The sequence below is a fragment of the Typopeltis vanoorti genome, chromosome 1, assembly GCF_054136105.1.
Source record: "Typopeltis vanoorti isolate ZY-2024b chromosome 1, IOZ_Tvanoo_1.0, whole genome shotgun sequence".
NCBI classification, from domain to species: domain Eukaryota; kingdom Metazoa; phylum Arthropoda; class Arachnida; order Uropygi; family Thelyphonidae; genus Typopeltis; species Typopeltis vanoorti.
In genome coordinates, this window is record NC_143549.1 from 93,257,312 (window position 1) to 93,279,263 (window position 21,952).

General features: G+C 37.5%; 2 protein-coding genes across 4 annotated transcripts in view; one reads left to right on the top strand and one right to left on the bottom strand.

Moving 5' to 3' along the window:
* LOC150110210 (uncharacterized) overlaps nucleotides 1-21,952 on the top strand; it is an 88,509-nt gene that overhangs the window by 53,955 nt on the left and 12,602 nt on the right. For both annotated transcript variants that reach the window (XR_016548866.1, XM_090398405.1), the window contains exon 8: nucleotides 16,827-16,970. Coding sequence is in view for 1 of the 2 variants with exons in the window: in XM_090398405.1 (XP_090254531.1) it covers nucleotides 16,827-16,970 (144 nt within the window). In the remaining variant the exon portion in view is untranslated. The remainder of the gene's footprint in view (nucleotides 1-16,826; nucleotides 16,971-21,952) is intronic.
* The window catches only part of PIG-U (phosphatidylinositol glycan anchor biosynthesis class U), a 276,485-nt gene that overhangs the window by 42,907 nt on the left and 211,626 nt on the right, over nucleotides 1-21,952 (bottom strand). The gene's annotated exons all lie outside the window — the stretch shown is intronic.

Here is a 21,952-nt window from a genome sequence, read left to right on the forward strand (position 1 = left end):
GGTTGATGAGGGAAAGGCATATATTGCCATTTTTGGGGGTTTTGCAAAGGCGTTTGACAGGGTGCCACATGATAAGCTGATATTTAAGTTGCAGCACATGGGTTTAAATGTCAGGTTAGTCAAATGGATTCAGGATTGACTGACTGATAGGTATCAGAGAGTTGTGTATGATGGGGCAATATCAAGGAAGCAGAAGGTTACAAGTGGGATTCCACAGGGCTCAGTACTGGGACCTGTATTGTTTAATCTTTATATCAATGATATTGTCAATGGATTGCAAGGAAACATTTGTTTGCGGAGGATATGAAGTTGGGAAGAGTTATCAGTAATAGTGCAGATGTGGCAGCTCTGCAAGAGGATTTGAATAAACTAGACAGATGGGCAAATAAATGGGATTATCGGTTCAATGCAGCAAAATGTAGTCTTGAGGTTTGGGATCCATCGATGGGAGGATGCGTACTCGATTGGAGGAGCTGTACTGGAGGAGGTAGGGGGAGACAAGAGATCTGGGGGTGATGATTGATAGAAAACTGGAATTCAAGGAGCATATTGCAAAGGTGGTAAGGGTAACTCAGAGGATTGCTGTAATACTGAGAAGGAAGCTGACCTGCAGAGATAAAAGTGTTATCATTCTGTTTTATAAGGCTCTGATCACCACCTTAGACTATTGTTTTCAGATTTGGTCCCCAGGATTTGAAGGGGATAAATTGACCGTGGAAAGGGTACTGAGGCGGATAACAAAGATGGTTTCAGGACTGTACAATATGAGTTATGAGGATCGGCTGAGGGAATGTGGACTGCAGAGTTTGGTGGATAGAAGAAGGAGAGGTAGGTGATATGATCGAGACTTTTAAACTGTTGAGAGGCAGACAGGGTAGACATTGGAGAGATCTTTCACTTGGTGGAACAGCAGGAAGGAGCGATAACAAGGGACCATCCCTGGAAGTTACCAAAGGAGGCTGTGCACAAGAGGGTGAGGAGTGGTTTCTTTGCTGTGGAGGGTGGTTGAACCTTGGAATGCATTGCCTGAGAGAGTGGTTGTAGTGGGGATGGTTAATGGGTTCAAGGAGTGGTATGATAGACTTTGTATTTCCTAAAAACGACCTCCCACGATGAGTCTTTTGACTCCATGGAGGCCTGGATAATAATAATTATGGGATATGAGGCAATTGATATGAAGTCAACAGCCTCTATATACAAATAGATTAGTTGTGAAGATTACTTCTGTTTTTTTTTTTTTTTATGTTGGGCCCATACACAGGAGGTTGGTTGGTCAACCTATAGTACATTAGTGCCGTGTATGGGTAGTGGGTTGGGAAAGGAGAAATTTTTATACATTTGATTTGAATGACTTTAAGTTGTATTCCTTGGGAAACACAGCAGGTGGGAGACGTTCCACAGTGCAGCAGTTGCATGGATGAAGGAAAAGAAACTTGTTCCGTTTGTTTCTAGGCATACTGTGAAGGGATGTTGTGCAGCAGCCGCACGTGTTCCAATGAGCTTAGTACTGAGTGGGGGAATTATTGATGTTATTTCAGATGAGCATTTCCCATGGAAATATTTGTAGAATAAACATACTGCAGAGACCATACATCTGTGTGAAAGTGGGGGGAGAGAGTTGGTAAGGGATGGATCATTGATAAGTCTCATTGCTCTCCTCTGCATTGAGTCCAGCATTTTGAGAGAGCCTTTAGGGGCCCCACCCCAATATGTGGGAGCAGTATTCAATAGTTGGGCAGACTTGTATAATGTTAATAGCTGTTCGGGGGTGAAGTAACATCTTGAACGAAAGAGAAATCCTAGTTTTTTTTGAGGCTGAGGATGAAATGTTTGAGATATGTTTATGCCAGGAGAGGTTTGATGTGAGGGTGATTCCAAGGAGTGAGATCTCAAACTCTCTGGAAATTTGGGTATCATCAAAAAGGATACTGGAGAAAAATTGTTCTTTTTTATGGAAAATAGTACAGAACTGGGTTTTATTGGAGTTGAAATTTATGAGGTTATCTGAATCCCATTGTAGGATGGCTTGGAGATCAGAGTTGAGGGTGGTGGTAGATGTTTTGTAGGTTGAGGTGATTGTGTAGGGTAAGGCTTATCAAATGCAAGCGAGGAGTGTAGTGTGCTGTCGTCTGCAAAACTGTGTATTGGGTTGGAGGTCAATTGTAGTAGATCATTGATATAAAGCAGGAAGAGGGCTGGTGAGAGGACAGAACCTTGTAGAACTCCAGCATTAATTGAGTGGTGAGAGGATAGGAAGCCGTCCACCATCACACACAGTGTGCATCCAGACAGAAAACTGGCAATCCACCTACAGAAGTCCTGGGTCAGACCGAATGATGGTAGTTTGCCTAGTAAGACTTTGTGCCAGACCCGGTCAAAGGCTTTAGAGTTATCTAATGCAACCACTTGAGATTTGCCAAACCTCTCCATAGCATTTGTCCAGAGATGGGTGATGTATGTGAATAGATCTGTTGATCGGCAGTGGCAGAATCCATACTGACGGTCATTTATTTGGCGAGTGTCTTCAAGATAGTGTAGGAGTTGGGAATTGATGATTTTTTCCATTACCTTTGACAGGATTGAGGTAAGCGAGATAGGGCAGTGACTGACTGGCAGTGACTTGTCACCCTTCTTGGGAATGGGCTGAATATAGGCCAATTTCCAGTTTATGGGGTAGATTCCAATGGTGTAGGAGAGTATATATATAGGTGACATAGGATAGGGATCAGTTCTGGAGCACAAACTTTCAGAACAATTGGAGGAATGTCATCAGGGCTAGGAGACTTTTTTGTGTCTAATTTGGACAGTATTTTTCTGATCTTATCCTGGCAAAAGGATATAGGGGGCATTGTATGTTGGGTGTCTGGAATGGTTGGGGAACATTAACCATCATCAGTTATGCATGCATTTGAAGCAAAGTATGAGGCCAGAAGATTGGCTTTTTCTGTGGGTGATGATGTAAGCCATCGGGGGTGTGATAGGGGTGGGAATAGTGTTGGACAGAAGTTACGGCTAATTGCTTTGGTGAGAGACCAAAAGGCTCAGCTGTCATTTGGACAGGCTGCTAGTTTCCTGCTTTTTGCTCTTTTGAACTCTATTTTTGGATGAGTTCGGTGTAAGCCTTGAAGGAGGATGAGGTTATTGATTTCGGCCAGTTGTGGTATGTCTGGTGTTTCATCTCTACAGGCTTGGCACATCTTTTGGAGAACCAGGATTTTGTTAGGGAGTGGCAGTTCAGAGTGTGCTGTGTGGAATGTATGTATTCATGCCAGTGAGGATTACTTTGGTAATAAGCTGGGTGCATATGTTTGGTTGGAAGGCCGGAAGCAATAGTCCAACCATGGGAATACATACATAGAAGTTGCGGAGGCTGTCCCACTTGGCACTGTTATAGTGCCAAACTACTCTTGTATGGGAATGTCTGTGTAAACGTTGTATGGGAGAGGAGTAGTGAGCCCCCTGGGCAATTCTGACCACTAAGTTGTAGTCAGAATTGCCCAGGGGGATCACTACTTTCACTGTGTATTTGGAGGGGGTCATTGGTGAGGAAGAGACCTAGGGTGTTTGGGGAGTGGTTTGGGTTATCTAATATTCTGGTTGGCATCTGGACAAGTTGTGTAAGGTCATTAGTGATGGCAAATGTTTCAGCACCACTAACGACCGATTTGTTGTGTTGGGAGAGTGATAGAGACAGCAGATGAATTGGACTGAGTGGGGAAGGGTGATTCTAGGTTGGGTGCTCTCTGGCAAGGTATGTCAGAGTGGATGTATGCGCAGACACCACCCTTGGGGCAAAAGTTGTTGAAGAGTGAGTAGTTTGGAAGGTTGAGATAAGTGGTGCTGGGGGATTTGAGTTTCTGCCAGAAAGAGTAGGTGAGATTTGGTAGACTGTAGGTGACGGCAGACACTATTCAGGTTGGAGTTTAGGCCACGGATAGTGGATGTGTAGAGTTTTGTGAGTCGTATGTTGGACTGCATGGGTCTTGCACATTTCCTATGCAGTGCCTGCATGCTGGTCTCCATGACGGCTGCTAGTGGCATCACTTGGTTTTTTCACCAATTTATCTTGTCTGTAGTTAGTAAATCTGGTCCAACTGTTGTCACTATTTTGACATTTTTCTTCAAGTTGTCTTCGAAGCTGGTGTCTTTGTTCTATTTGCGCAAATGTTAGGTCTGGTTGTGTACGTATGCACGACTGGAGACAGGTGTCCTTGAACTTGTTGATCGCTGTTATTATTTTTGAGGTGCTTGTCAGTGTTTCGCAAGTCACTTTTACTAGGCACGGAACGTTTGTACCGTCCTTCTTTTTATTTATAGGCCCGAAATGATGGCAACTAACGATGTTCTTAGGATCAATGTTACATTCTTCGGCTAGTTTGTTGATGTCCTCTTGTAATGATTTTCCGTTTTCTGTCGGGAAGTTCAAAATGATGGCACTGAGTTTTTGTGTTTGGCCTCCATCAAGTCATTTACCGTTGATGCGATTTGACCACGAAGTTCTTTCACTGGCAGAGTGGAGCTTGTGTTGCGCTGGTTTTCAATTTGTTCTAGCTTAGCTATGACTGCACGTATTTTGTTGGTAAAAGTTTCATGTAAATCTTTGATGTGCTGTTCGAGGCTTTCGACACATTTATCTATATTCAGAAGTTGTTTTACAGAAGGAAGGCACAGCAAACAGAAGAACGGCTAGTTAAGTTCGATAAGTAGCTTATGTGCAGCTTCGTCTATTTTCGCGCACGAAGCGTGCAGCCAGTGGCTGGCAACAGAACTTGCAGTATATGCCCTTTTTTCTGTCTGTGACACTGGTTTTGCAGCTGCGGCATGTAATAGGTTTGTCGGTGGCGGTCGACGGCACTGTGCTGTCGAGACACGTGGTGCTCATTCGGCATTGGCTTTTGCTGTCACCATCTTTGCTGCATACGGTAGGCATCGTGAGTGCTTACGCGTAGCTGATTTTGAATTGGAAGGATAGCTGTTTTAATACACTATAAGTACTTACAGGTTGTACTGAAGTATTCTGCTGCTCGACACCTGCTGTTGGGTTTCAGTTTGATGGTTAATTTCAATGGAAAAACACTCTGTAATCTTATGTCAAACTTCTTATGCCAGCTTTGTCTGCTTATGCTTGGGATTAAAACAAGAATAATAGAAGCAATGTCTAAATGTATTCCCAGGGTCAAGTAGGTGTGAAATTGATGAAAGTAGAGATTAAGCAAACAATTTAGAGAAAGAAGCCATTATGGAGGAATCATAAGATGAGTGGTAATAATCGGTTGCACAAAGAACAGGCAAGGAAGTGGATGTAGTTGGTAAGGGTAACAAATGTGCAGTATGAGCAGCAGTTAGCTAATGCCAGAAAATATCCTATATTTTTGATTACAATGATTATGGAAGGATAACACTGGTTGATGAAAATGACAAAAGGATAATCACTGCAGAAAATTTAATGAAGAGGTTAAATGAGCAGTTAATCCTCATGAATATGACATCACAGAGAGTTTGAGTGCAATGGAAAAGAGGAGAGACTGACTGTAAGTGAGCAGGAGATATTTGGAGTGTGAAGAATTGAACAAACTTGATGTTAATAAGGCAGTGAGACTTGATGAAATATCACTGCACGTTTGAGGGAACGTGCCATGACATACTTGTTTAATATGAGTCTTACATTGGGCCAAGTTCTAAAGGAGCGGAAGAAAGGCAAAATTGTGCTTTGTAAGAGAAGTGACAGAACTCAAGCTTCAAATTCTAGGCCAATCTGTGTCCGGTGTTGTGGTTCAAGTGTTAGAGGTTAGTGAGAGCCAAGATCAGAACTGGGTTGACAACAGTACTATTCTCTTTGATGGTTAGTATGGGTTTACTAAGGGAAGGTCAAATTTTAGTAATCTTAATAGTTAAACTGGAATGGATGAGATTGGATAAGATATTGACCTGATAGGTATCAAGCAAGGTGTGTATGAGAGGAGCAATATTCCAATCACTAGTATACAAAAGGATTTCTTTTGGGCTGTTGCTGCTTAACTTGTAGATGAATAATATTGGGATAATTGGAATAATAATACAGCTGTTTGCAGATGATGCAAGGGTGGGACTATGACCAGTAGAGCAGATATTGTGGCTTTTGCAAGAAGACTTGAATAGACTGGGTGAATGGACAAGTGAGTGGGAGATGCCAGTTCAACATTGTAAAGTACAAAGTTTTAAAATTTGGAAAGCAAAGAAGATGGGATGTAGAGTATACAACTGGTGAGGATATAATGGAGGAGGTGGAGAAAATAAGAGATCTGGAGGTGATGGTGAATAGAGACCTAAAATTTAGAAGCCATGTCATTAAAATTGGGGCAGCACAATGAATTCTGGCAATGATGTGGAGGACACCAACTTGTAGAAGGAGACTATAGTTCCAATGTATAGGACCTTGATTAGGCTACATATGGACTAATGTGCAGAGATTTGGTTACCTCAGGATGAAGAGTTAATGGAAAGTATCCAGAGGTGACTAAGGTGGCTTTTGATCTCTGGAATATTGTGTATGAAGAAAGGGTGAGAAATGCAATTTGTAGAGTCAAGGAGGATGGGCAGTTATGATAGAGACATATGTTGGTAAGGGTTTTTTATCAGATTAACATGGAAGAGGATTGTCATATAATAGTGGGAGAACAAGAGGTCCTCACTGTAAGCTATATAAGAAGGGTGTGAAAGCATGTTTTTTGCATTGAGGGTGGTGAATGATTAGAATGTATTGCCTGAGAGTACAGTGAATGTGAGCGTATTTAATGCACTATGCGATAAGCTGTATGTATGAAGAAAGGGACCTCCCATGATGAGTCCTTGGATGTCTGATAATAACAGTAAAAATATAATTTTTTATCAAGTATAATATATTACTTATGAAATAAAAAATTCTACTTACCTGTGTGACAGAGATCAACTAATTCTGGAACTGGGTATATACATATACACAGTACTAAATTTCACTAAATTCCATTCAGCCAGAGCAAAATTATTTATCATTTTGAATTATTCTGCCAATGAAAATGGCTGAACCAAAACTAAAATTACTTATTTAATATAATTTGTTTTGACAGATTTTGAATGAAGAATGTCCAACATCATCACATTTGAAAAGACTCTTCAAGCATGAGGTATAGGCAATGTAGCAGAGTTTCTGAACTTCCCCTGAATAATCAATCTTATTTGAGTATACTTTTCTACTAACTTGGTATTTCACCCAAAGGGTCTTATTACTAATGTCCGAACCACATTGTGCAGGATCAGATTTATGGGTTTAACCAACCTGACATGAGTAATCATATGGAATGTTGGTAAAAAGAAAGTTATTGAAATTTACCATAAATTCAGAAAGATTTATTCTGGTTTCTTGATTTTACAGATGAAATTAGAGGCATTTTTAACACATAATCTGATAAACATTTGATAATATGGTAAATAGAACAGTCTATCAAATGTTTTTCAAGTCTACTAGATCAGTGCTCCCCAAATTTATGGATGTAAAGGCCCCATTTGGAAAAATTAAAATATTTCACGGCCTCATCGAAAAAAAAACATCGTAATACAGACATATTGTTATAATATTTATTGTATTTATATTCAAGATTTTGCATTTGTAAGCTTTTTGTGCTTCTTATCAATATCTTTTGAAATGAAACTTATATGAAAAAGCATATATTTACTAATATTCATTAAGCGCCCAAATAAGCAGGAAGCAAAATTTGTGAACACCAATGTGCAATTTTTTCCATTAAAATATAAAAAATAACAAAAAAGAAATAAATAATAAAAATTAAATACGTTTCTTTTAAGATTTAAAAAAAAATCTACATCTACTTACAAGACAGGACTGTTTAGGTAAGTCTTAAAACATTTTAAATTTGTTTTCATTATTTCACAGCCCCCAAGGGGGCCGTGGCCCACAGTTTGGGAAGTGCTATACTAGATCACATGTTAAAGCCGTCGCTTATTTCATTTCTAAATTCAAGAATCTAAAAAAAAAATCTTGAAATTATGGTCATTTTCAATATCCTTTTCTTTTTATCAATATTATATATGAATACTCGTCAGGTTGGTTAAATCTCCCTGCACAACATGGACATTAGTCATAAGATCCTTTGGATCAATTAGATTATTTATTCAGAAGCCCTGTTACAATGCCTATAACTCATTTGCTTAGTCTTTTCAAACATGATGATAGACATTTTATGTTCTAAATCTGAAATCTGTCATAACAAATTATGTTAAATAAGTAATTTTAGTTTTGGTTCAATTATTTTCATTGGCAAAACAATTGATATCTCCATATATATATATATATATACATACATACATATCCATGGAGGCAGTGAACAATAAAACAATCTTTGTAACATCTGGCTATGACTATTACTTGAAGCTCTTCAGTAATAAGGACTTGATTACTTAACAATAATCCTAGTGTTCTGTAACTCTTGTCTCTGCTAATGAATCAGTCTGGCCAAAGTAAGATAAACAGCACAAATGGTGTTGGCTTATCATTAAGAGATAAGGCTTTTATTAATAGGTATGTGGTACTTACACACTGAATTTTTTTAGACTTAACAATACATTCAAAACATCCTTTAACATATGGCAATGGTGTTCTGTACATTGGATTAACTATAGAGTTAGCATGCCTTTATTTATTTATATATATATATATATATATATATTTTCGCTGAAAGTTACTAGTATTTGAAGAAGACAGGAGAACTGGCCAAAGCACATTGGTATATGGAATGAAAGAGGATGAAGAGAAGTTAGTAACAGCTCATGTTCTTACAGTTTTAAAAGAAAGAAGAGTAATGGACAGCTCAGCAGAACATTATCCATGGAAATACCTAGAGAGGAGACAAGGCAACAGAACGAGCAGATAGAATCCATGAGAGAGGGATCATCAATTAACTGGACTGTTCTCTTCTGGATAGTATTAGGTATTCTTCAGGAAGTTTTAGTCCATCCCAAAAGGTAAGCAGTAATACAGGCGAGAAGTAGTGAAAAAATGCACAATATTTTTGGGGACTAAAGAAACAGTGTCTAGATGTATTTATGCCACAAGAGGGTAGAGGCATAAGGCAACCCAAGAAAAGAAATCAGAGCTGTTTGAAGATTTGCATATTATTAAGGATAAGGGAGGAAGTTCAGTGAGATTTTTCTTGCAAGTAACAAGACAGGACTGTTTAGGTAGCAATGAAATTCACAAGGTTATCCTAATCCTACCGAAGAACAGCAAATTATGTACAAGAGGAAGAAAGTAAATTAAGCAGAAAAATCCTGGAATATAAGTAAGATATTCCAGGGTTTTGGGGGAAATCCAAAGAGAGGAAACTATCAGCAAAAGGAAAGGGAGTAGCCGACTTAATTGCAAAGAACAGAAGGTAGACCATAAGATACAAGGGTGTGCGAAAAAAGTGTTTCCTTTGTAAGGAACAAAGGAAAATTTTGTTTGAATGTTTCTTTAAATTTGGGAATAGGAAATAGATGGGGGCCAGGTCTGGCAAATAAGGTGGGTGAGGCAGACACTGAAAATTCACGTTGTGTATTGCCTGTTGGGTTTCATGAGCAGTGTAAGCAGGTGCATTGTCCTGCAAAAGCAACATGCCTCCACTCACTTTCCAATGGCTTTTTTTTCCCCTTCAGTACCTTCTTCAATTCCTTCAGAGCTATTGAATAAACTGCTGCTGTAACAGTTTCACCTTTTTTTTTTTTTTGAGGTACTTGGTAAGGATTACACCATCCATATCCCAGAAGACTGAATAATCTTTGTGTCTCCACTCCACTGACTGTCGTTTGGTCTCTGGGTCACAGTGATGAAGCTATGTTTCATCAACAGTCACAATACGAACCAAAAAATCTGCACCTGATATTTCAAAATGATCCATTTTGCTGAGAGCTTCTAGCATGTTGATGGATAATGACCCCAACTCGTTCCCTAGATAACCCCCAAAATTCTTTGCAATGTTTTTGGCTGGTATTTCTATCATTAAGGATCATGGCATGTACTGCATCGATGTTTTCAGGTGCAATTGATGTGAAACGCCTTCCTGACCTGGGGCATCTGTTGTCTCAGGATGTTGCCCAGTTTTAAACTTAGCCACCCATCTGGCAACTGTTGGACATACTGGGGCACAATCTCCTAAGTCTCACACCAAATTTGATGATCAGCAGTTGCAGACTTTTTTTGTAGCATGAACCTTTGTGTCTTTGAATTTCTTCAAAACCTCTGACATGTCTTCTTATCATTTATTTATAATTTTACAATTATAAATAGGGAAACCAATCAAAACAAATAAGTAGTCTGTGTACACTAAGATAGGACTTGGAGGTTATGACGTGAAGGAAAACCAGGCTTCTCTGTCATATGCTAATTGACAGAGAGTTGGGGGGAAACGGGGAGAATATTGCTGATGTATTTCCAATATTGAGTTTGGGGTTTGCCTCTTTTTCTATTCTGTAGAGGTGTAGAAGACCATAGCATCAAAGGGTACAGAGGGTGAATGTCTGAGTTGGTGGCCGAGCCATTTTATTTGGTTTCTTTGAACAGTGCTGACTAGAGGATCTTGATCGGTTTCATCTAATATAGTAGAGTTGGGAATGTAGTCTTCCCAGGAGTAATCCAGGATATTTCTTAGACAAGTAGTTCCAAAGCTATTTATAATATAATATTGGTTGCTGCTTTTATTGAGATGTTCCAGTCTGAGATCTGTACAGAAAGATAGACTGGCTGATGCACTTGTAAAGAAGAAGCTTCGTCTACTTTAAGATGAGGCTCAACTTCCATACTTTATTAAGACTTCTGTGGAACTGCAGTGCTTTCTGTTTTCTTGTTTTAATGTCTGTTAAGGAGTCTGAAATGTGTGATTTCAGACTCCTTAAAGGTATACAAAGTCCTCTACTTTTTCAAGGTGATCATTTTGATTCATATAGATTTGCCCATCTATCTGATGTTTTAATATCTTTATTCTTTGGGAGTTTATTTTTAGTCCAAATATTTCTGCAGTTCTCCTAAGGCTGTTGAGGTGGTTTTGGGCATCTGTAATGTTGGAGTCAATGAGGACTATATCATCTACAAAGCTCATCAGGTCTTCAAGGTGCATCTGTATATATGGGTCTTTGATAAGGATTCCAGATTTAACTTGCATTAACTTAAAAATATAGTCAATCACTATGATGAAGAGATATGGGGCCAGAGTATCTCCCTGTAGGACTCCTGTGGTGATGGGAAAACTGTCTGTTTTGTCTCCGTTAACTAGTACTGTGGCTTGATATCCCTGATAAGTTTAGGTGGAATGCCATAAAGTGTGAGCATTTCCCATAGTCGTTCCCTGTCAACAGAATCATATGCTTTAGTAAAGTCAATAAAGTTCAAAACCAATGTAGATTCTTGTCCTTTGAACCTTCTATTAGTCTTCTGATGCAGTGAATGTGCTCTAGAGTACCACACTTTTTGAGGAATCCAGCCTGGTTTGTACAAAGTAATGGAGTTATATGGTTCAATTCTATTTAATATCATTCTATTGTAGATTTTTAGTGGAGTAGAGAGGAGTTCAGGTTACCCTTTTTTGGAATTTGTATTATTAGACCCTCTTTTCACTGTTCAGGAACTTTCCCAGAGGAAAGTGCAAAGTTATAAATGTATAGAAGTTGTTCTTTGACATCTGTAGAGCAGTGCTTTAAAGCCTCAACTGTGATGCCATCTGCTCCTGGTGATTTTCCTGCTTTTTGTTGTTCGAGGGCCACTGTGAACTCCTGCATGGTGAAATCGTCACAGTTGATGTGAAGAGTTTCCAGTACTATGGTTTTCGAGATGAAATCGATGTTTGGGGTTGGTGTGTTTGGAAGTGTACCTTTCATTCGTCAAGTTCTTCGGCCTTGTTTTCAAACGAGGTTCCATCTTTTTTCTTGATTCTCAATACTCTGGGTTTTCTTTCTGCTGTGCTCAGGGACTTTGCCATTTTGTAAGTTTCTCTTGTTTTGTGCTATTTTTGAGTTTTCTAGCTCTCGACAGACGTTCTGGATGTAGGCTTCTTTATCTTTTGAGAGAGCTTCATATACCTCTTATACCTCTGTGTTTAATTGCTTTAGTTAATTTTTATATTGAAGGGAATCTTGGGTTTTTACTTTGCTTTTTATTTTATTGCACTTGTGAATCAGTGAGTTTGTTTCTTTGGTTACCCAGTCTTCTTATATATCATAAAAAATGAATTATTACAATTTAATGAAACAAGGGGGTTAAAGGATTTTAAGATATCTTCTTTCTTGTGTTTATGGTTATATCAGTTGCTTTAATATCATTTTTGTTCTAGGTATATCAGAACTTTTCAGCTCCCCCCTATTAGTAGCTTGCTCAGCAAACTACCATCTTCTTTAAACTTCATATTATTTTTGGATGATTTTAGGATTATTCAGAGACAAGGCATTCTTGAAGTTGAAGATTTCTAGTTTATATCAACTCCACAAAAGGATTTCATGATCTATAACATAACAGTGTGTAGAAATTTTTTTCCTTGGGTATATACTATGTTAAAGATACCAAGCAATTTTATAAGCTAGGTTTTAATCCTTTTTCCCAAGTAGGCAAACAGACAAGTAAGTCAAGTTTGCGCCTGAACATAGTTCAAGTCAGAGGCAAATGTCGTTTCGAACTTTACGAGTTGCCTCAGACTTGAACTACGTTCAGGCGCAAACTTGACTGACTTGGCTGTTTGCCTACTTGGGAAAAAGGATTAAACCTAGCTTATAAAATTGCTTGGTATCTTTAACATAACAGTGCTCTGTTCAATATTTAAAAAAAAAAAATACTAAGCAAGTCACACTTCCCAAGAAAAATCTTATTTCATCCTTTTTTATCCCAGTATAAGCAAACCAAGTTTGCCCCATGAAGTATCTTCATGACTAGGCTACTTTTATATAGAGATTAATGACTATGTTAATTGCCTTAGTCTCCCATAGTGCAAAGTATACATCCTTTTAGATGTGTATAATGCTATGCATTACCTCAACCTTTATCTCTTAATGTGTGTATGCTTTTTATTATTATTATTATTACGGGTATCTCCATGGAGTCAGTAGACTCATCGCGGGAGACCCAAACTAGCAAAACAATATCTGTCATATCTCTTCTTGAATTCATTTACAGACGAAGAGCTCACAACTAAGTCAGGCAATGAATTCTACTCATTCACCACCCTCCAGGCAAAAAACCTTGTTCTGACACCTTTGTTAACCACACTCTTCTTTAATTTCCAGAGATGACCTCTTGTTCTTCCATCACTTTCACACAGCTGAAACATTTCCCCTGCATCAATCCTATAAAAACCTTTTAGTAATTTGAATGTTTCTATCATATCCCCTCTTCTTCGCCTATCAACCAATCTCTGCAATCCACAAGCTCTCAATCTATCAATGTAGGGAGCATTTTTTATATCACTCACCAACTTGGTCACTCTTCTCTGAACCCTCTCCACAGCCTCCTCATCTCCAAGGAATCCAGGTGACCAGACCTGAGCACAGTAATCCAAATGTGGAAGTATCAATGCTTTATAAAGGGGAATAATAACCTCTTTATCTCTGGATGTCAGTGTGTTCCTCAACAACCAAGTAATCCTATGTGCAATCTTGGACACCTTAGCAATGTGTCCTCTGAACTTCATCTCCCTATCTACCAATACCCCTAAGTCCCTAGCCTCATCAATCTCTTGGAGTACCTTTCCATCGATGTAGTACACAGCTGGTAATCTTTTAATCCCAAAATGCATGACTTTACACTTTTCCACATTGAACTGACATCCATTTTCTTTTGCCCATTTTACCAGCTTATTTAAATCCTCCTGCAAACTTTCAACATCAGCTTGATTTTTTATTGCACTACACAACTTTGCATCATCAGCAAACAACTGAATATCTCCCTTTAAGCCGTTTCCTATATCATTTATATACAAATTAAACAACATTGGCCCAAGCACAGAGCCCTGAGGCACACCACTGGTCACCTGCCTCATTCTGGACTCGGCTCCTCCATACACCACCTTATGGTATCTCTCCCTGAGCCATTCTCCTATCCATATCACCAATTTAATATCCATTCCCATCTGCTCCAATTTGCGTAACAGTGTTCTATGGGGTATCCTGTCAAAAGCCTTAGCAAAATCCAGAAGTACCACTGTGTAGCCAGTTCCTTTGTCCAACTCAGATGTTATTCTATTATGAATAGTTAATAGATTGCTAAGGCAGGATCTACCTTTAACAAAACCATGTTGGCCTCTATAGAGTATCATATCCTGATCCACCCATTCTTGAATTTTGTCTTTAACCAACTTTTCCAATACTTTTACCACTACTCCTGAGATGGTGATTGGTCTGTAATTCAATACCGCAGTTTTAGAGCCACCCTTATGCAAAGGAACCACTTTGCCTAACTTCCACTCCCTAGGGACCATACCAGAGTTCAAACTTAAGTTAAATATCCAGGTGAGAGGGGTTGACAATTCATTTGCACATTCACGCAACACCCGAGCTGATATTCCATCTAAGCCTACCGCAGTGTTTGCATTTAAGTTTTGCAATATATTTAATACCTCTGATTCTTTAGCTTCAATTCTCACATTAGGTATTGCTGTAGGTATAGAGATATCCTCACTTGGGTGATAGACTTTTGAAAAGTGATCACTCAGTAACTCGACTATTACATCTGATTTTGTCACCTCAATACCATCAGCACCCACTAAGGTTATCCTTCCGAAGTCATTCTTCCTCTTACTTGCCACATAGCGGAAGAACTCTTTGGGATTACCCTTGATCTCTTTGGCTAAGGTCTTCTCATAATCTGATTTAGCTTTTCTTACTATGCTGGTAACTTTCCTAGCTTGAGCCTTGTACTGCTCATGGGTGTCCTGATCGCCTTTCTCCTTGTAAATTCTCCATAACATTTTCTTTTTTTGCAGTTCAAGCTTGATACTACTGCTCATCCATCTAATGCCTGCCTTGTTTGACCTCCTAACCATGGGGACACAATCTGATATTGCTTTCCTCAGATACCCGCTGATTTTATCCCAAGCACTGCTAACGTCTTTCCCTTGCAATATGTTCTGCCATGGGATGGCTGCAAGCTCACTCCGAAGCTTGTTATAATTGCCTAACCTGTAGTTCCGTACATACCCCTTCTTAATAGAAAAATCCAGATTTTGCAACCTCCCAAGTCAATACCACATGATCGCTTTCACCAACTGGAGGTAACGAGGACACCTTACTTATGCATATAACCTCTGAACCAATAACCAGGTCCAACACTCTCACACCATGTGTCCCTTCAGTTACGTGCTGTTTCAAGTAATTATCTCATAGAAGATGTATGAATTCCATTTCCTTTTTGCTACGTGATATTTCCTCCTTCCAATTGATATCACCGTAATTAAAATCCCCCATAATAATCACCAAGCCTTCACTCATTGCACTAAGTTGCTGATGCATGAATTCAATATCTCCCCCCGTACTCCCTGGCCTATAGCAGCATCCAACTGTATATTTGGTTGCGTTGGTCGCTATTTCGCACCAGACTGCCTCAAATGAACTCTTATTCACATGTCTATCATCATGATATACTACTTTCTTTGGCTGCAACACATCAGCTATCATCAACAGTACTCCTCCCCCTGTTCTATCTTCTCTATCCTCCCTGAAAATAGTGTACCCATCACATTCAATTCCAGTGACCACATCTTCTGCTGACAGCCAAGTTTCACTAATGCCTACAACTTTTGGTGAGATTTCACTGACTAATGCCATAAATTCTTCTCTCTTATTTCGAATGCTTCTAGCATTGGTATACAAAAATTGCAGATTCCCTCTAGATCTTGTACCGGCTTTAGAACTGATATATAAGTCACTAACTACCGTAGTCCTATGCCGATTTTTATCCCCTCTCTTCTGCAATTTATTCAGCCTATAAGGATCAATAAATACACAATCAGTGCTAAAGTTTCTCTCTCTTACACTCAACCTTTTCAATATTAGTTTCCCTGCCCAATAACTTCAACCTGTTCAGAAAACAATAACTTCTTCAATCGCTTATGTCCTTCCATGTTAAGATGCAGTCCATCTCTAGCATACAACTGCCTTTTTCCTTCAAACACACTCCAAACATTAACAAACTCCAGACCTCTTTTTCTGCACATTCTTGAAATCATATCATTCATTATCATTGCTCGTCTACTTAACTCGTAATTGTCAAAACGAGGCAGCACACACACTATTCTCCCATTGACACTTTTCCTCTTCACAATATCTAATAATGTTCTTATGCTCCCACTGATAAGACCTCAATAAATGTCTGAGTAGCAGCCTTTTCCATATTGCATAGCATTATACATGTCTGAAAAGATGTGTTTTTCAGACATTATGGGATATTACAATTAATGAAGTCATAGTTGTGAAGATACTTAAGTAAACTTTGTTTACTTACACTTGGATAAAGGACTAAGCAGGAATATAATTTCTTGGCAAGTTTAATTTAAATTATGAAAAATACTTTCTACAATACTAAGCAAAAATTTATGTATATATGTAGTTAGCTAATGTTGTTTTCATCTCTAGTATATACACATTCAGATAACTAATTATATGCAATTTGCATGCAACGAAATTAATACAAAAATGTGCACTTTCTTCTTTTTCCACAGGAAATAAGGTATCCATTAAAAGAATGGATGTTAAACAGTATTGTATATAATGCATTTCAATATTTGTTACTTGTAGAATAGGAAAACTTTCTGATTATTACTTTTTTTTCTCCTTGCTAGCTCAATGTCATATCTGTGGAGCAAATAATGAAACAGTTCTTGAAGTTGCATTGCTCAAGAAAACTCCAACCAGTGACTGTAATCGATCATGGCTTGTTACAAACTTTGGTACTACAACGTACACAAGAATACCACCACAAACAGGTAAAATAAATAAAGGCATTAGGAGTATTTTTCACTTGCTAAGACTAAATTTATATCCAATTCATCACTTTTTTTTTTTAATACAATGAATTTGTGTGGTGATTTGGTGCAAAGTTTGTTGGTTATATGAGAGTGAACTCAATGGGCATATTTCTACCATCACATTATTATACAGATACAAGGTTTGTTATAGCAAATTTAATAAATGTCCTTGAAATTATACCATCTCAGCCCTTCTTGAGTGCTTTAACAGAAATCATGGGTGAGAAATGGAAGCATAGATAGAGCTATGAGGATAGTTAAACAGTTAAAAGCAAATTGCTCTAAATTAAGATGTATCAGAAAAAAACAGAAGAGGGAAGGAAGTATAGACCATAAATATGAGACACCAAGTCTCCTCAAACTCCAAGATATTATGTAACCTGTCTACATTTATTTTTTCGTGAAGAAAATAACACAAAAGTTATAAAAGGAAACTTTTAAATTATGATGAAGGAAACTATATATTGGATTTAGTTAATTGTGTAGGAAGGCTTATGTGTTGATTAGATTTTAACAATATAGATGCAAACACAGATTGATAAGAAAATAACTATTTATTAACTTAAATGCTAATATTTCGCTGGTATTATATCCAGCATCTTCAGACCACACAAACACAGTTTATTACAGTAGCGAAACCACCACAATATGGTGTAAGAGTAGGACTAGTACGAGTAATTGTAGCGTACAACACAAAGACTAAAGTCCTAATTAGGCATTAAAAAATTAGGACTAAAGCCCTAATTTTTTTTTTTTTTAAATTTAGATGGCACCTAATTAGGACTTTAGTCTTTGTGTTGCACGCTACAATTACTCATACTAGTTCCACTGTTACACCGTATCGCAGTGGTCTCGCTACTGTAACAAACTGTGTTTGTGTGCTCTGAAGATGCTGGATATAATACCAGTGAAATATTAGCATTTAAGTTAATAAATAGTTATTTTCTTATCAATCTGTGTTTGCCTCTATACTGCTAAAATCTAATCAACAACATTGGATTTAGTTGTCCTAGTACTTACTGTTCAGGTAATGTTAGAGTTTTTTTCTCTCAGAAACTCAGGTTAACACACAAGAATGCAGTTAAAGGGCAGCAGAGAATTGATTAGATTGTGGAGTGACCTGCTATGATGATGATGCACCAAATAATAATGCTAGATTTGGTAGTTATAGCTTTTGCTGTTTAGGAGTTCCTATTCAAGCATCATACATAACTGGCTTCCCAGTCAACATTTTTACCTTTTACAGTAAACAAAACTATGGATATTTTGCTTTTATATATATATATATATATATATATATACAACGTATAAAAGATGCTGAAAAGAAGATAATGTTTCTTCACCACATTATATATTAACGACACTGTTAAATGCAATTTTTCTGTTTAAGTAGTGTCACTAAACACTTGCCAACAAAGATTAATTATGTTCAGATACAAGAATAGTATGGTTTTTCTTATATTGTTCAGGATCTTCCCTAATTATCTTGTAGGCCAGGTACTTATTTTTTTTTCCTGTATTTATCTTTCACATCAACAAGTATAAATAAGCAGATGTTTATTTTTCCACAAACTGATAGCCTTTATTAACAGAAGGGCTGTGTGAATAAATTTTTTTTTTCTTTTGATGTCCAGAACTGCTGTTTATACTATTAAAATTAGTTTTTATTTTTTATTCTGGTTTTACTCTTGCTTTTTTTTTCAATTTTTTTTTTTAATGCAATTATTTCTGTCTAAAGGGGTTTGTTATTAATAGAAGTCAGATGACTTAACCCTTCTTTTCCCATGCTTTCAATAAAGCTTTCACTGATTTCATCTAAATGATAACTATTAGGACCTTAAAGGTTTGGTCAGACACTCCTGAAAACACCAACTGAACTCTGGTGAATGTTACTTAAATAGTAAAAATTTGCAGAACTTGCTACCATCATTCCTCTTTCTTCCAAAACTAATAACAAGAACAGCTGCAGTCAGTTATCAATTTACTGTCCAGTTCCAAACAAATCAAACTTTTCCTCTTTTTTCATCCCATCTACTTCTGCTGGCTATAGCCCCTGGGAAAATCTTTGGCTATTCAGGTAACATGTAACAGATTCCTTCTTTCATCTCACCCCCATGTCACTGATACTACAGGTCTTGTAACCTTTGCACGGGTCTGATGAGGGAGATACTTTATTCCAGTTAAAGAGAATTTTTTTTGGTATGTATAATCATAGATTTAGAATGTCATAAAATTTTTAGTTTCCCCTTCAGTGATATTATTATTATTACAGGCAACTCCAGGGAGTCCTTAGACTCATCGAGTGAGGCCCAAAATCATGTTCATCACAACTATTCGACATTCACACAGTATCTATCATACCCTGCCTTAAACTTATTCACCGTCACAGCACCCACTACAGACTCTGGCAGCTTATTCCACTCATTTACCACTCTAAAAGTAAAGAACCCAGCTCTAATACCTTTACTAACCACACTCTTGCCCAGCTTCCATGGATGCCCCCTAGTCCTCCCACCACCAGCCCTGGTGGTGGGAGGACTAGGGATATTTTCTCAAAAATATCTTCTGAATTAATCTTATAGAAACCCTTCAGTAATTTGAATGTCTCAATCATATCACCCCTCCTCCACCTATCAACCAATTTCTGCAACTCACAAATCCTTAACCTGTTCTAATAAGGTTCATTCCACAGAACTGCTATCATCTTGGTCACTCGCCTCTGGATCCTCTCAACCTCCTCCCCATCAAGAAGAAACCTAGGTGACCAAATCTGGGCACAGTAGTTGAGATGGGGTCTTATCAAGGCTCGATACAGAGGAACAATAACATGCTTGTCTCTGCTCGTCAAAGTATTCTTCGGCAATCAAGTGATTTGATGAGCTGATTTGGCCACTTTTGCAATGTGCCCCCTAAACTTCAACTCCTTATCCACCAACACTCCTAAATCTCTCGCCTCATCAATTTCCTGGAGTACAGTTCCACCAATGTAGTAAACTGCTGCTAATCTTTTCACCCCAAAATGTATAACCTTACATTTTGCCACATTAAATTGACATCTATTCTCCTTAACCCAGACCTCCAATCTATCCAAATCATCCTGCAAAATTTTGACATCATCTGCATTCACTATTGCCCTACCCAACTTTGCATCATCTGCAAACAAATGAACTGTTCCTCTCAGATCCTTTCCTATATCATTAATGAACAAATTAAACAGTAGTGGTCCAAGAACAGATCCTTGTGGCACACCACTAGTTACAGGTCATATTATCCATAACTAAACTGTATTCTGCATAGTTAGTTTTCAATAACCTATTACTGAAGGTATGAAATGGAGCTACCATACCAATAAGGCATAGTGAACTCCTTTCACATCTGATACCATTTCATAGCTTAGCAATGCTGCACATAGTATTGCTGGTATGGGGCTTTGAAGCAAAGCCAGAAATAAGTTTCATTTTGTCTGTGTTAACTATGATTGAATTCATCGAGTCAGTATGCCCACAGGTAATTGGTGTAAGTGAAACTTTCTTTGTCAGAGGATGATATAGTAATTGACAAATCTGTGGATACAGAATTTTTCAAAAGGGTTTGTGATGAAGTACCTGCTTCTTTCCAATCCACAGTAATAATAATGGTAAGTATCTGCTGGATTTCTGTTCAAGGAAGTGAATAATAATTACTAACACCATGTTCGAACACGCTCATGAACATAAATACATATTCAAACATAATCTTATTGTTGATAGGGATATCTCACACTACTTAAGGACACAAGAGTATACAGCAGATTTGAAATAGGAAGTGATCATTTAATTTTAAACAGGATAAAAAGTTTTAAAAAAGAATCAAAGCCAAGAAACTTTCAGGGGAACTATAAACTCAAATATATAAATACACTTAAAAAAAGAAAAAAAAATGAAAGAGGTTGAAAATACGAACTTGGGAGGCTCAACAGCAGACACTGAAGTTACACGGATTGCTTCAGCAGCATGTAGTAAATTTATCTTTGTTTGTCTACTAATTTGTTTAGTAGTCATGGAAAAGAAAAAATTTTATCAAAAATTCATAGCAAGTCAGTGTGTGCTCCTAGAGCAGGGGTCGTCAAACTTCTTTGACCGTCGACCCTTTCAAGAGTTTCTTGACTTTTTATCAACCCTCCTCTATTTTACTATTAGGCAATTATAATAGGACAAGCAAAAAAGACGCTTATGTGAGTTTTTAGATTGTTCATTTTATAGTTACAGTATTTATTGTATGTATAATATAGTATATATTATTATATTGGCTTAAAGTCAAAGGGATACGTTTTTGTTTTTGACGTCTTTCTTAACATTACATATTTAATAGGAGGGATAAATAATATATAAAATATAAAATTTAATTTAGATAACAAAATAACAATAATACAATCTTCCTTATATATATATATATATATGAAAATAAGACTTTTATTAACTTAGTATATAATTTACTAACGTTGTCCATGTGAAGGGTGTGCTTTGTGACTCTTGACAAGATTAGCAATGTTGGCTTTCTTAATGAAGCAATAAACCCAAGTTTTAAATATTCTAATGAATATTGTCTGCATTTCTTTTTAGAATCTGAAGCTGCCATTGTGGCAGCTTCAGATTCTAAATTCTGAAGATTATGTTACAATCTTCAGGTTGTAACAAAATAATTAAAATTGAAGTCAGTAAGCAAAAGTAATAAGTCTAAATAATATACCTACTCACGTATTTCTATAGGATGTACAAAACTACCAGCCCTGTTCAACTCTTCAACATAGATAAGTTTAGTTCGTGAATGAATAACAATTGAATTATAACATGTATGTTGATGAATTTTAGAACATTAATGCTCACTTGTATGTCGATGTGCAAAAATGAGACTGGGATCGAATACGTGTAAGTATAAGTAAATAAGCAACCGAGCACATA